This window comes from Coregonus clupeaformis, chromosome 21 (assembly GCF_020615455.1).
Source record: "Coregonus clupeaformis isolate EN_2021a chromosome 21, ASM2061545v1, whole genome shotgun sequence".
NCBI classification, from domain to species: Eukaryota; Metazoa; Chordata; class Actinopteri; order Salmoniformes; family Salmonidae; genus Coregonus; species Coregonus clupeaformis.
In genome coordinates this window covers 22,634,719-22,649,380 of record NC_059212.1, presented here as the reverse complement: position 1 = coordinate 22,649,380, position 14,662 = coordinate 22,634,719, and the positions used below count along the sequence as shown (strand labels likewise).

Below are 14,662 nucleotides of genomic sequence, written 5' to 3'. Positions count from 1 at the left end.
CTGTGTAGGAGGCTGTGTGGGGGAGTCTTTGTGTTCATCCCAGCTGTTGGTGACATGCTTGTAATACCACATCAAATAGTATGTGTGTGTAACAACTGTCACCAAAACTGCTGTTTTGTGATTGGCTGATTCCCACGCACCCGATTTGTGTCGCTGCCTGCCGCTGTGGCATGTGTGTGTGTGTGTGTGTCAGACATATACAGACAAGCACACTCCACTTCATCACTCCACCACTGGACCAGCCAAAACCTGAATCACTGTGGAAAGACCCGGAGAGGTAAGAGAGCAGCAACACAACACTCACTTTGTTTCCATGACATTTGGTCATGACCTAGTTATTCAGCATCAGGCTGAGAATCATTACAGGCACTTTAGAGACAGTGACCAAAGTAGGAAGTTCACTAAATTGCTTCGCACTTTACAGTTTTCTAGAAATGGTTAACAGTTCAGAGTATTGAGTAAATACTGCTCGGACAGTGTTCTGAAAGGTAAAAAGAGTGATAAGGAGTGATAGAGACAAAGAGAAACAGGGAAACAGAGAGAAAAAATGAAAGATACAGAGAGACAAATTGAGAGAGAAAGAGAGGGAGAGAGAGCTACGCTTAAACATAAATACGTTGTGTTATTGATATTTGGTTGATTCTGTTCTTGCTGTGGCTTCAGTGTGTGGGTGAAGTGGATAGAAAAAATCTCTGCTCCAGTGAGCCAGCTGAGCTGAGGAGAAAATACAAGACGGTGGATTAAACTGTAGAAACACTCACAGCAGCACTGTGCTTTCCTGCACACACTGGAGGTTGTCAAGTGTATAATTGGTTTAAATTATTTATTAGTTTTATAGGTTTTATTGCTGGATGGATGGCTGAGCAAAGTTGTTTAGAGTTGAGGAAGAGCTTTTGAAAGCTACTCTGACATACAGTTTCAGGTATTTTGTACAGCTGGAATGCACCCTGGAACCCAAAAGGTCAGAGTTTACAGGCCATTCTCATTACAAAATAGGGATATATAAGGGGTATATCATTTTAACCAATTTGGGCCACTAGAACTAACTGTGTGTTGTATTTATTTGTTGTAGGTATTACATGTACATTTACATTTTAGTCATTTAGCAGACGCTCTTATCCAGAGCGACTTACAGTTAGAGAGTGCATAAAAATTTTTCATACTGGCCCCCCATGGGAATCGAACCCACAACCCTGGCGTTGCAAGCGCCATGCTCTACCAACTCAAGTCCAGGCTCTGGCTGGGCCACTCAAGGACATTCAGAGACTTGTCCCGAAGCCACTCCTGCGTTGTCTTGGCTGTGTGCTTAGGGTCGTTGTCCTGTTGGAAGGTGAACCTTCACCCCAGTCTGAGGTCCTGAGCGCTCCGGTATGTGGTAGATATGGTGGTTTATGGGGTTATCTTCCTATTTTCATTAATTAACACCTTTAATGGTAGACATACTGTGTGTGTGCCAAACTGAATGCCTCGTTTATCACAAAGTGTCTAAAGTGAACAATTGATCCCAAACATTGGGCACAGAACAGAATCCACCTCACTTAAAAATCCATAATTTATCCAGATTTGAATGGCTTTTTAATGGCAGTGAGTCAAATGTGTCTAGGGGTTAGTCTTAAATACATGTCATCACCCGAGGCTTCACTGGCACCACTCAGCTCTGGCTTATCTTTGAAACAGCTGAAGCGGATTTCTCATGGAAAGATATACAGATGTTCTAATTCTCCACTTGTAGCCACAGCATGTTAATACTACAACCCAGACAGACCAACACATGACCTTAGGGGTCATAGGAATGAAATGTATGGACAAAACCAGACAGAGATGGTTCACTCACATTTCAGAGAAAGAGTTTAGATAAGGTAAACATTGAAAAAAGTTATCAGCTAAGGTATAAGACTAAGCCCTTTACAGAACAAAATTAAAGGACCACAATAAATAATAAATCAGTGAGCTTATGATTCAGAGAGCAACAGTGACCTTGGTCATGGAGATCGACAGTGTTTTAAAATGTGCGTGGGCAAAATCAAACGCTCAATAGCTGGTCCTTGAAAGAGATGGAGCCTGGGGGCGATAGCTGGATGCTGCAGAAGTCGATGCATGCGCGCCCAACGTATCTATCTGTATGGGGACTGGGGAGGATGCTGCGAGAGAAGAGCGGGGAGTCGCGTGCGATGCAATCATTTCAGTGGCGTTTATGCCAATACTTATCGCATCTGCTCTAGTTAACTTCAGACAAATGTGCCATGCAGATCGATCATTCCAACCGAAACCCACCACACACACCCACAGAAACGCAAATATGTTCCCTCTCCAAATCAAACCTGAATTACTCGCGACGGGTGGCCGCATGGTTGAGTTCTCCACTTGTCAGTGTAGTTCAAATAATATGTAGGCGCCTCGGTAAATTGGAGATGATATCCTTCTGGTTGCTCTGTTGGAGACTGCTGGTAGGTACCAGATATGTTATGCTATCCACATATGCTGCATCTGTTCGCCATGGACAGTTTTATTTTTTATTGGCAGCATGCGCAAGGCTTGGATGGGTACATGAACCGCATGAATTTTGCTTGATATGTGAGCTTATCTATCACGATTCTGGGCATTTGTCTGGCTTTACTATCTATCTACATTCCCGTTGCAGAATGGTTGAAATGTCTGTAATTTGCGCAGTGGGGTATCCAAGCATTTTGCGCGTGACTTTTGTAGCTGACATCCTAAATATTCTCGGTCCTCAGCCATATGACAGGTGGTTTGCCTTTATGAAAAAGAAAATATTAACTTTACGTTAAGATATTTTACACATTTATTATCAGCAAAGCATTCATTCTGTTAAATATATTTTCTCTCACATCCTATCACTGCCAATGATGGCTATTTTTCCCATTGGTTGGGTATCCTAGGAAAATGTTGAACAGGTTATTCAGAGTACATCAGCTTTTGATGTAACAAGGGAGAGGATGTTGGGGGGGATCTCCTTATACTCAACAATCAAGTCATCTTTTAGTTGGATTTTCAACCCCCCACATAACAGGAGAACTGAGGGATCTCATCTTGCTATAACCTGTTGATTTCATCTTTGTTGTGTCTGCAGATAATCAAAGGCTGTGCATAGAGAAGATTCCATGTTCCTATCAGTTGTGATGTGTAGCCTACAGGTTCATATCATGGGCCTTGTGGTCATGATATAACAGTACACATGACATGGACATACAAAGATACATGGCTGTGAAGGTGAAATGAGTTGCCAGGCCTGTTGTTATTTGACTGACTGCAAAGCACTCAAAGAACCATGTTTTCCTCGTTTTTTCGACCATACTGTACAACATTCATAATTATTAATGGATATTCAGTAAAATGTACATTTATTGATGGTGTGTGTATAGCTTAGGCTATGCTAATTTTCAACATCTGTCCCTGCTGTATCTTTCAAGATAAATCTGGTCCATCTGATAAATCAAGGCATTATGGTTATGGTAGAGAGCTGTACATTTAACAAAGCTCTATGTACATGTAATTTGACCCAGAGGATGAAAGATACGAAAAAGCATCTCTTACACTGTACAAGCTGTCCCCAGGAGGGCTTGGATTTTCATATCAGCAAGTTTCTAGGCAACCGTTCCAAAGCTACAGTATATTTATATACAGTATGTTGGCTCGAGAATATAAGATTCACATCAAGTGGACTTGATCTTCAACCATAAAGCAGTCAGGGACACCAGTACAGTGCCTTGCAAAAGTATTCATCCCCCTTGGCGTTTTCCCTATTTTGTTGCATTACAACCTGTAATTTAAATGGATTTTTGGGGGGGGATTTCATGTAATTGACATACACAAAATAGTCCAAATTGGTGAAGTGAAAAAAATAACTTGTTAAAAAAAATCTAAAAAATACATTATGGAAAAGTGGTGCGTGCATATGTATTCACCCCCTTTGCTATGAAACCCCTAAATAACATCTGGTGCACCCAATTACCTTCAGAAGTCACATAATTAGTTAAATAAAGTCCACCTGTGTGCAATCTAAGTGTCACATGATCTCAGTATATATACACCTGTTCTGAAGGGCCCCAGAGTCTGCAACACCACTAAGCAACGGGCACCACCAAGCAAGCGGCATCATGAAGACCAAGGAGCTCTCCAAACAGGTCAGGGACAAAGTTGTGGAGAAGTACAGATCAGGGTTGGGTTATAAAAAAATATCCGAAACTTTTAACATCCCACGGAGAACCATTAAATCCATTATTAAAAAATTGAAAGAATATGGCACCACAACAAACCTGCCAAGAGAGGGCCGCCCACTAAAACTCACAGACCAGGCAAGGAGGGCATTAATCAGAGAGGCAACAAAGAGACCAAAGATAACCCTGAAGGAGCAGCAAAGCTCCACAGCGGAGATTGGAGTATCTGTCCATAGGACCACTTTAAGCCGTACACTCCACAGAACTGGGCTTTACAGAAGAGTGGCCAGAAAAAAGCCATTGCTTAAAGAAAAAAAGAAGCAAACACGTTTGGTGTTCGCCAAAAGGCATGTGGTAGACTCCCCAAACATATGGAAGAAGGTACTCTGGTCAGATGAGACTAAAATTGAGCTTTTTGGCCATCAAGGAAAACGCTATGTCTGGCGCAAACCCAACTCCTCTCATCACCCTGAGAACACCATCCCCACAGTGAAGCATGGTGGTGGCAGTATCATGCTGTGGGGAAGATTTTCATCGGCAGGGACTAGGAAACTGGTCAGAATTGAAGGAATGATGGATGGTGCTAAATACAGGGAAATTCTTGAGGGAAACCTGTTTCAGTCTTCCAGAGATTTGAGACTGGGACGGAGGTTCACCTTCCAGCAGGACAATGACCCTAAGCATACTGCTAAAGCAACACTCGAGTGGTTTAAGGGGAAACATTTAAATGTCTTGGAATGGCCTAGTCAAAGCCCAGACCTCAATCCAATTGAGAATCTTGGTATGACTTAAAGATTGCTGTACAGCAGCGGAACCCATCCAACTTGAAGGAGCTGGAGCAGTTTTGCCCTGAAGAATGGGCAAAAATCCCAGTTGCTAGATGTGCCAAGCTTATAGAGACATACCCCAAGAGACTTGCAGCTGTAATTGCTAAAAGGTGTCTCTACAAAGTATTGAATTTGGGGGGGTGAATAGTTATGCACGCTCAAGTTTTCAGTTTTTTTGTCTTATTTCTTGTTTGTTTCACAATAAAAAATATTTTGCATCTTCAAAATGGTAGGCATGTTGTGTAAATCAAATGATACAAACCCCCCCAAAAATCCATTTTAATTCCAGGTTGTAAGGCAACAAAATAGGAAAAATGCCAAGGGGGGTGAATACTTTCACAAGCCACTGTAGATGTGCTTGACAGCAATTAGGGACGAATAGCATGTATGGTGCTGCACTGGAGATTGGAGAAGCAAAACCACGTTAAGAGCTTCCCACTGGAAACTATACAGGCAGTACTCTACTCCAACAATCTACTATAATATTGCTACCACATTATAGATAAATCACTGGTACAGGTTGAATCCAGGTCTTAGTATAGGGTTGTGGATGGAGGCTGGGCTGGATGCCCTGAGGGCTCGAATGTACTGATTTCCTGTTCTGTAGTACCAGGACCTGATGTTCAAACGCTATGGGGAACACAACCGAAATGGCGGGGGCGAGGTATTTAGTCCTTACATAATGGATCCAATTTGTTCTTTCAGATGGGTTTATTCCGTTCTCTGCCAAACACCATTACAGTCACAGTACGCAGGTCCACATGTGCGCAAACAAACACACACACACACACAACGCTGTAATTGTATGTATTTTTTTCTCTCCAGATAAAGCAACAGTTGATTCTTTGCAGATATGTGGTCTCCAAGCTTTCACATAACTTAGGCAATATACACGCTATGAAGCTTGACTTTAAAAATAAGTGCTGTCAACTGGTGGACAGTAGCCCATGCCAACTTCAATGGTGTGAATTGGCAGTATTGGTGTGTGGGTGTATTCAACATGCAATACATGTTGTCTTAGCAATATGTACTGTATGTTGGTCAGGGCTATTGTGTGGGGGGGTTTCTGTATAGGCTGAATTGTGTGTATTTGCTTACCTCCCCTCATCAAGAAGTCAGTTTCAGGCATCCCAGGCTGTGTCATTACAGGCCGTGACCGGAAGTCCCATAGGGCGCTGCACAATCATCCAGGTTAGGGGAGGGTTTGGCAGGGGGGGGCTTTACTTGGCTCATTGTGCTCTAGCGACTCCTTGTGGTGGGCCGGGCGCCTGCAGGCTGACTTCGGTCGTCAGTTGAACAGTGTTTCCTCTGACACATTGGTGCAGCTGGCTTCCGGGTTAAGCGAGCAAGTGTTAAGAAGCGCGGTTTGGCAGTCATGTTTCAGAGGACTCGACCTTTGCCTCTCCCGAGCCCATTGGGGAGTTGCAGCGATGAGGCAAGATTGTAATCATGAAATTGGGGAGAAAAAAGCAGGGTAAAATAAATGATAATAAGAAGTCAGTTTCAATCACATGTAAACTGAAATTAAGGGTCACAGAAAATGGTCTGGCCACCATATTTCATAGCATACATGTTTTGCATGAAAACCTCATCCAAATGTTCATCTAAAGACACCAATCTCCCATCACCAAGCCATTTTTTTTTTTTTACATGTTTGTCAGCAGCATATTCTTTGACATCCACGTGTTATCCCTTGCAGAATCACATGCTTGGCTGTGAAACTAAGGAAATCATGCTAACCCACTTAGAGCAATGCCATGCTCGGTTTGCAGCATGTCTCATCATGACTTACGCTATCAAAAGATTTCCTCCCACCCTCGGTGAGCACCAGCGTGAAGATGATGTTTTGATGAAATGAAAGTGGCATGGTGAAACCCTGGTGTATCATATCACAGAGAACCAAAGTCATAACCTGTTAACCAATTTCTAATTGTGGGTGTTGAAGGTTATACTACCAAGAAGGAGAAATTATCTTTGAAGAGTTTATTTCCAAAACGCTATATCCACCAATCAGAAATTAATGTTTATGGGTACCTTTATTTGTGTGTAAAATAGTACTGCCCACTGGGCACACACTGGTTGAATCAATGTTGTTTCCACGTAATGTCAATGAAATTACGTTGAACCAACATGGAATAGATGTTGAATTGACGTCTGTGCATTGCAATTGGTTTTGTTGCAAAACGCTATATATCCATTGTTTAGCTGGAATGGAATGTTCATATACTGTATATTTAACATGTAAATTCAACATCATAAATCTAGCCTCATGTTTGGTTAGAGTTAGTCCTCCTCCCAAATGACACCCTACTCCAAATATAGTGCACTGCTTCTGACCAGAATCCAGATCTCATATTACTGTATTGATAAAAATTTATATATATATTCTTTATATATACACTAAAGGTCAAAAGTTTTAGAACACCTACTCATTCAAGGGTTTTTCTTTATATTTATTTAATATTTTCTACATTGTAGAATAATAGTGAAGACATCAAAGCTATGAAATAACACATATGGAATCATGTAGTAACCAAAAACGTTTTAAACAAATCAAAATATATTTTATATTTGAGATTCTTCAAATAGCCACCCTTTGCCTTGATGACAGCTTTTGTACACTCTTGACATTTTCTCAACCAGCTTCACCTGGAATGCTTTTCCAACAGTCTTGAAGGAGTTCCCACATATGCTGAGCACTTGTTAGCTGCTTTTCCTTCACTCTGCGGTCCGACTCATCCCAAAACATCTCAATTTGGTTGAGGTCGGAGGATTGTGGAGGCCAGGTCATCTGATGCAGCACTCCATCACTCTCCTTCTTGGTAAAATAGCCCTTACACAGCCTGGAGGTGTGTTGGGTCATTGTCCTGTTGAAAAAACAAATGATAGTCCCACTAAGCCCAAACCAGATGGGATGGCGTATTGCTGCAGAATGCTGTGGTAGCCATGCTGGTTAAGTGTGCCTTGAATTCTAAATAAATCACAGACAGTGTCACCAGCAAAGCACCCCCACACCATGACACCTCCTCCTCCATGCTTTATGGAGGGAAAAACACATGCAGAGATCATCCGTTCACCCACACCGCGTCTCACAAAAACACAGCAGTTGGAACCAAAACTCTCCAATTTGGACTCCAGACTAAAGGACATATTTCCACTGGTCTAATGTCCATTGCTCGTGTTTCTTGGCCCAAGCAAGTATCTTCTTATTGGTGTCCTTTTGTAGTGGTTTCTTTGCAGCAATGAAGGCCTGATTCACACAGTCCCCTCTGAACAGTTGATGTTGAGATGTGTCTGTTACTTGAACTCTGTGAAGCATTTATTTGGGCTGCAATTTCTGAGGCTGGTAACTCTAGTGAACTTATCCTCTGCAACAGAGGTAACTCTGGGACTTCCATTCCTGTGGCGGTCCTCATGAAAGCCAGTTTCATCATAGCCCTTGATGGTTTTTGCGACTGCACTTGAAGAAACTTTCAAACTTCTTTAAATTTTACGTATTGACTGATCTTCATGTCTTAAAGTAATGATGGACTGTCGTTTCTCTTTGCTTATTTGAGCTGTTCTTGCCATAATATGGACTTGGTCTTTTACCAAATAGGGTTATCTTCTGTATACCCCCCCTACCTTGTCACAACACAACTGATTGGCTCAAACGCATTAAGGAGGAAAGAAATTCCACAAATTAAGTTTTAAGAAGGCATACCTGTTCATTGTAGTGCATTCCAGGTGACTACCTCATGAAGCTGGTTGAGAGAATGCCAAGAGTGTGCAAAGGTGTCATCAAGGCAAAGGGTGGCTATTTGAAGAATCTCAAATATAAAATATATTTAGATTTGTTTAACACTTTTTTGGTTACTACATGATTCCATATGTGTTATTTCATAGTTTTTATGTCTCACTATTATTCTACAATGTAGAAAATAGTACAAATAAAGAAAAACCCTTGAATGAGTAGGTGTTCTAAAACTTTTGACCGGTAGTGTATATATATATATATATATATATACAGTGCCTTCAGAAAGTGTTCAGACCCCTTGACTTTTTCCACATTTTGTTACGTTACAGCCTTATTCAATCTACACACAATACCCCATAATCACAAAGCAAAAACAGTTTTTTTTTAAATATTTTCTAATTTATTAAACATTTACATAAGTATTCAGACCGTTTACTCAGTACTTTGTTGAAGCACCTTTGGCAGGGATTACAGCCTCGAGTCTTCTTGGGTATGACGCTACAAGTTTGGCACACCTGTATTTGGGGAGTTTCTCCCATTCTTCTCTGCAGATTCTCTCAAGCTGTGTCAGGTTGGATGGGGAGCGTTGCTGCAGAGCTATTTTCAGGTCTCTCCAGAGATGTTCGATCGGGTTCAAGTCCGGGCTCTGGCTGGGCCACTCAAGGACATTCAGAGACTTGTCCCGAAGCCACTCCTGCATTGTCTTGGCTGTGTGCTTAGGGTCGTTGTCCTGTTGGAAGGTGAACCTTCGCCCCAATCTGAGTTCCTGAGTGCTCTGGAGCAGGTTTTCATCAAGGATCTCTCTGTCCTGACTAGTCTCCCAGTCCCTGCTGCTGAAAAACATCCCCACAGCATGATGCTGCCACCACCATGCTTCACCGTAGGGATGGTGCCAGGTTTCCTCCAGACGTTACGTTTGGCATTCAGGCTAAAGAGTTCAGTCTTGGTTTCATCAGACCAGAGCATCTTGTTTCTCATGTTCTGAATGTCTTTCGGTGCCTTTTGGCAAACTCCAAGCGGGCTGTCATGTGCCTTTTACTGAGGAGTGTCTTCCGTCTGGCCACTCTACCATAAAAGCCTGATTGGTGGAGTGCTGCAGAGATGGTTGTCCTTCTGGAAGGTTCTCCCATCTCCACATAGGAAGTCTAGAGCTCTGTAAGAGTGACCATCGGGTTCTTGGTCACCTCCCTGACCAAGGCCCTTCTCCCCTGACTGCTCAGTTTGGCTGGGCGGCCTGCTCTAGGAAGAGTCTTGGTGGTTCCAAACTTCTTCCATTTAAAAATGATGGAGGCCATTGTGTTCTTGGGGTCCTTCAATGCTGCAGAAATGTTTTGGTACCCTTCCTCAGATCTGTGCCTCAACACAATCCTGTCTCGGAGCTCTACGGACAATTCCTTCGAGCTCATGGCTTGGTTTTTGCTATGACATGCACTGTCAACTGTGGGACCTTATATAGACAGGTATGTGTCTTTCCAGATCATGTCCAATCAATTTAATTTACCACTGGTGGACTCCAATCAAGTTTTAGAAACATCTCAAGGATGATCAATGGAAACAGGATGCACTTGAGCTCAATTTCGAGTCTCATAGCAAAGGGTCTGAATACTTATGTAAATTAGGTATTTCTGAATTTAATTTTAATACATTTGCTAAAATGTCTAAAAACCTGTTTTTGCTTTGTCATTATGGGGTATTGTGTGTAGATTGTTGAGGATTTTAATGTATTTAATCTATTTTAGAATAAGGCTTTAATGTAACAAAATGTGGAAAAAGTCAAAGGGTCTGAATACTTTCCGAAGGCACTGTATATATATATATATATATATATATATATATATATATATATATATATATATATATAGTAAGGTGGATATATCTCATTTTGGAACAAAATGTGATCGTTTGTCTCTCTGAAATGAAACCATCTAGTTATAGGTTTCAAATAAATTAATGTCTGTCATTTAACAACCCGATGCCATGATTTGATGGGGGAAAAACACACCAATCTATTTAATAAGTTATTTAATCAAAAGGTTAATTTACCAACATTTCTGAAAATTGATATATAGCATTTTGGAATGAAATTCTTAATTTTGACACAGAACTGAGGGTTCTGGCTGGTATAAGGGGTTCATTATTTGAGATATATATCTAATGAATTCCACTCACCACCACACTTCATTAAAAGAGCCATTGAAGGAAGAAAAATATTAGAAATACCTCATACCAAGACAGGTTCATTGATGTATTCAGAGAAGTCATGTTTTTTCTGTGTCCCTCTTATTCTCCTCTGATCATGTTTTATTTGACTTCCATAGAGAGCCACAGCTGGAGTGAAGAGGATAAAGGGGAATGAAGTGATTGAGGGCTGCAGTGCCAGCGACACTCCACAAGAGAAACAAGAAGAACAAGAATCCCATTCTGGGGCCATAGCCATGGAGACCAGCCAGCTTTCAGAGATGGCGAACCTAACAGACTATAAAATTGATTCTGGGGAAACAGAGGACCAGAGTCCTCTGCTGCTTAGCGAAAGCGAGGAAGAATGTGACCGAGAACCTTTCGCAGAATACAGAGGAACAAAAGAGAACATAAAAACGTCAGTGGATGAACCAGACGAGGATGATGAAAGTGTTGAGGTGAACAGAGAGGAGGAGGAGACTCATAACTTTGAGACAGGACGAAATGACTTCAGTCTAACAGAGTTACTCAACCCCTCAAGTATATTTGGTAGTGAACCCAATTGTAAGGTGGAAGACCTGCTTGCACAAGGTCACCTGGGCAACTCTTCTCCATCAGAAGTGACGGTGACACAAGAGTCCATCTTGGAGCAGAGCATCCGAGAGGAGGTCTCCTCAGACGTCTCAACAGGGTCCTGTCACGACCTTGACCGAGACGACCTGAGTGACTGTCTCCAGGTAGAAATGGCCATCGTATCATCAGATAGCGAGGCTGACGACCAATGGAGGTCCACTTTTGCCTCTTCAATCAGCAAGGAGGAAGGTTGTGACGGAAATGCTCAAGATGCCCTCGAGAAGGACAGAGCCGCAGGGGATGCAGAGAATGGGGCCAAGGATGAAACTGGAGATAGTCCTCACATTCTTGAACAACCCGATTGCCAGACAGAATGCGATATCCAAGACCAAGATATGTCCTCTGGCCAGTTCCAGGGCTTATCCAACATCCCAGAGGATGAAGAAGAAGTCAGCCAAGGCAGGACTCGCAAAGTGAGTCGTTCTACATCTGCAAGCTCTTCTGCAAGCTCTGACCCCGACAAGAAGGTTCCTCAAGACTACTGTGTGATACAAGAAATGAAAAGCAAGAACATTAGTACAGAGCATGTGGACTTCCAGGGGGCTCGGAAGCAGTGGCGCCAAATGGAGGAGCAGACCCAAGGAGAGGTCCAGGTCCACCAGCCCACTGCCAGACAGCAGGGGACATGCCAGGGAGGTCACAGCGCCATGTACACACCCGTCAGGAACATTGACCGACCCAGGAGGGAACCCGAAATCGACAGCCTTGCCCTTGGTGACTTTCAACACACTCAGTTCAGCCCATGTTCAGAAGACTCAGGTCTGGATGACTTCAGCTACAGGTCCCTTTACGAGGACTCAGACAACCCTGTCGAAAGGGAGATACGACAGACCATAGAGCGTGAGGAGAACTTCAGGCGTGAGAGAGAGATTGCCAAACAGGGTCAAGCTGGAGAATCATCTGCACATTCCAAAACCCGACCAACTACTCTCTACCCCGGCAAGTACGGCAAAGGTCTTTGCCAGGAGGTGGAGGAGAAACTGAAGATATTTGACTCTATTGATCCCGGATGCAGGCCGTTGAGGTCTCCCAACGCAAAGACCCCAACCGTCTCCATATCCACCTCCCCATCGCCCACACCAAGGGGTGCAACCTACCATGAGATGACCGCCCAAAACGTGATCATCCTGGAGCCGGACTCCTACCCCACCAGCCCAAGACACCGCACCCGGGGATCCCTGCTCTCTCCGGGGCCCAGCCGATACAGCGAGTGGCCCTTGGAGACGTCAGCCAATGTCATCATTCTGGAGACGTCCAACCTGATCATCCGGAGTGCCTCTGAGTTCTGCCTGAGCTCGGCCTCCTGCCAGGAGACCCAGGAGAGCACGTTTGTCAACAACCCCTTCTTCAAGCTGCGCTCACGGAGCTCCATGTCCCTGGTGGACCAGGAGATTAAGATGGTGAAGCAGAGGGAGGAAGAGTGGAGGAGGCAGAGGAGCCAGACGCAGACCAGGGAGAAGTACGACACCGTCCTGGTGTCCCCCAACCTCCTGGAGAACCTGAGCTTTGATAAAGCAGGTATGTGCTGATTACTGATGAAGTGCATGGTCATTATGGAAAAGAGTTTGTGTTTTGTAGCTGTGTTGTGTTTTCATTGCATCACTAGTGGTATTTTTATCTGACCTGGCTTATACTTACAGCACACTGAGGATATCGTGATCTTCTCAAACCCAATTAGTCCAAATTCATGATATAGGTCTCTTAGCATATGAATGTATGAGTATTAATTGTTTATCTTTCTTTTTCAGAAGTGCCACTGAAATGTGTGTCTTCCCCTTCATCACCATCAAGGACACGAAAGCTGGACCGCTCCACCCTGTCATGTGACCATAGGGTAGGTCCTATCACTTCCAATAATAATTCATCAGAATTGAACAGAATTTGTGTGAAGAACAGATGCTAGCCTAGTCACCTGATCAAATGTTTGTGCTTTGTCAATTTACCTGTGGTGTTCGTTGTCATGTCAATTGCCAAACATGACCAGGCTAGAAAAATGCTTCTTTATCATCTGATTGCCTCACGAAATGTCATCGGAATGCCTCAACAAAAATAACATTGCATGTGCTCATGTTTAAGTGTGTTCTTTACATTTTCCGATACTATTTAGCCATTAACCATTTTAACCACCATCCATGTTCACCTTGAAACTGGAAACTGCATGCAGTTTTACAGGTGAAACTCTTTCCCCCAGTTACCAGAATCACTATCCCCAGGACCAAGGAAAAAGAATGCCATCGCTCAGAGATGGGAGGCAGGACTATTTGTCAACCACGAACAAGAGTAAAGAACATCAAACCAGAATAATACCATTCCATACTACTACAGATGCCAACTTCCTGAACTTTTCTAGATGTTTTCCAGTTCTGCTATTGATACAGTTTGAATATATTCATTACCGGTACTGTAGCTTTAAAGTTATTGTGAAACAAAAATATGTACATGGAAATGTAAGAGATTATGACACAATGTAATGAACATAGATGGACTACCAGATGCTTTTGGAATGTGATGAGTAAGTTATTATATTGTCCGGTTAAGATTTGTACATATTTTTAAGTACTGTCTTGGTTATACAAAATAAAGATATTTATTGCATTTTTGTATTGTATTTTCTTCTAAACAGACTTTAAATTAAAAAGGCTATAAGAATATTATGACAAATGTGGTATTACAAAGCTGTAAAAAAACGAATCTATCGCTGGTCTAAAATAAAGTGTGTATATTATGACTACCTGTATAATTAACTTAATTCAAAATGTTTAATATGATAGCCACTTATAGTATAGGATATTTTAAGCTTGACCCGACATTGCCATTTTGAGATGCCTTTTCAACTATGACTTTTTAAAAATCCTTTACGTCATATTTTTTGTTTGCAGCTGGTCTAGTATTACTTGCTAGACTAGCACAAAACTCCAAGGTGAATACTTTACCGTTTAAATGGCATTCTTGATTATTTTAAGTGTTATGATGTTTCATGGTGAATGTTTTTGTTTTGTTTTTGTTATTCTCAATTGATAATGCTGCACCAAAATAAAGTTGGATTGACATTAAGGACAATAATTGGCTGTGTCCTCTTGTTACCTAGAAATGTGTGTGCCTGTCAATGT

The 14,662-nt window shown here is 42.3% G+C and overlaps 1 protein-coding gene across 3 annotated transcripts; it reads left to right on the top strand.

Annotated features, from left to right (window-relative positions):
* Positions 1–125: 125 nt before the first annotated feature.
* LOC121535099 lies at positions 126–14,615 on the top strand. Of its 3 annotated transcripts, none has more exons than XM_045206257.1 (4): positions 126–277; positions 11,060–13,070; positions 13,301–13,386; positions 13,744–14,615. In XM_045206257.1, exons 2-4 carry the CDS (start codon positions 11,177–11,179, stop codon positions 13,834–13,836), a joined length of 2,073 nt encoding a protein of 690 aa, XP_045062192.1. In that variant the 5' UTR covers positions 126–277; positions 11,060–11,176; the 3' UTR covers positions 13,837–14,615. The 3 variants fall into 3 exon arrangements, with proteins under 3 accessions (XP_045062192.1, XP_041697753.2, XP_041697752.2); XM_041841819.2 differs by lacking the exon at positions 126–277 and adding an exon at positions 2,144–2,447; XM_041841818.2 differs by lacking the exon at positions 126–277 and adding an exon at positions 2,144–2,447 and having other exon boundaries at positions 13,717–13,835.
* The last annotated feature ends 47 nt before the right edge of the window (positions 14,616–14,662 follow it).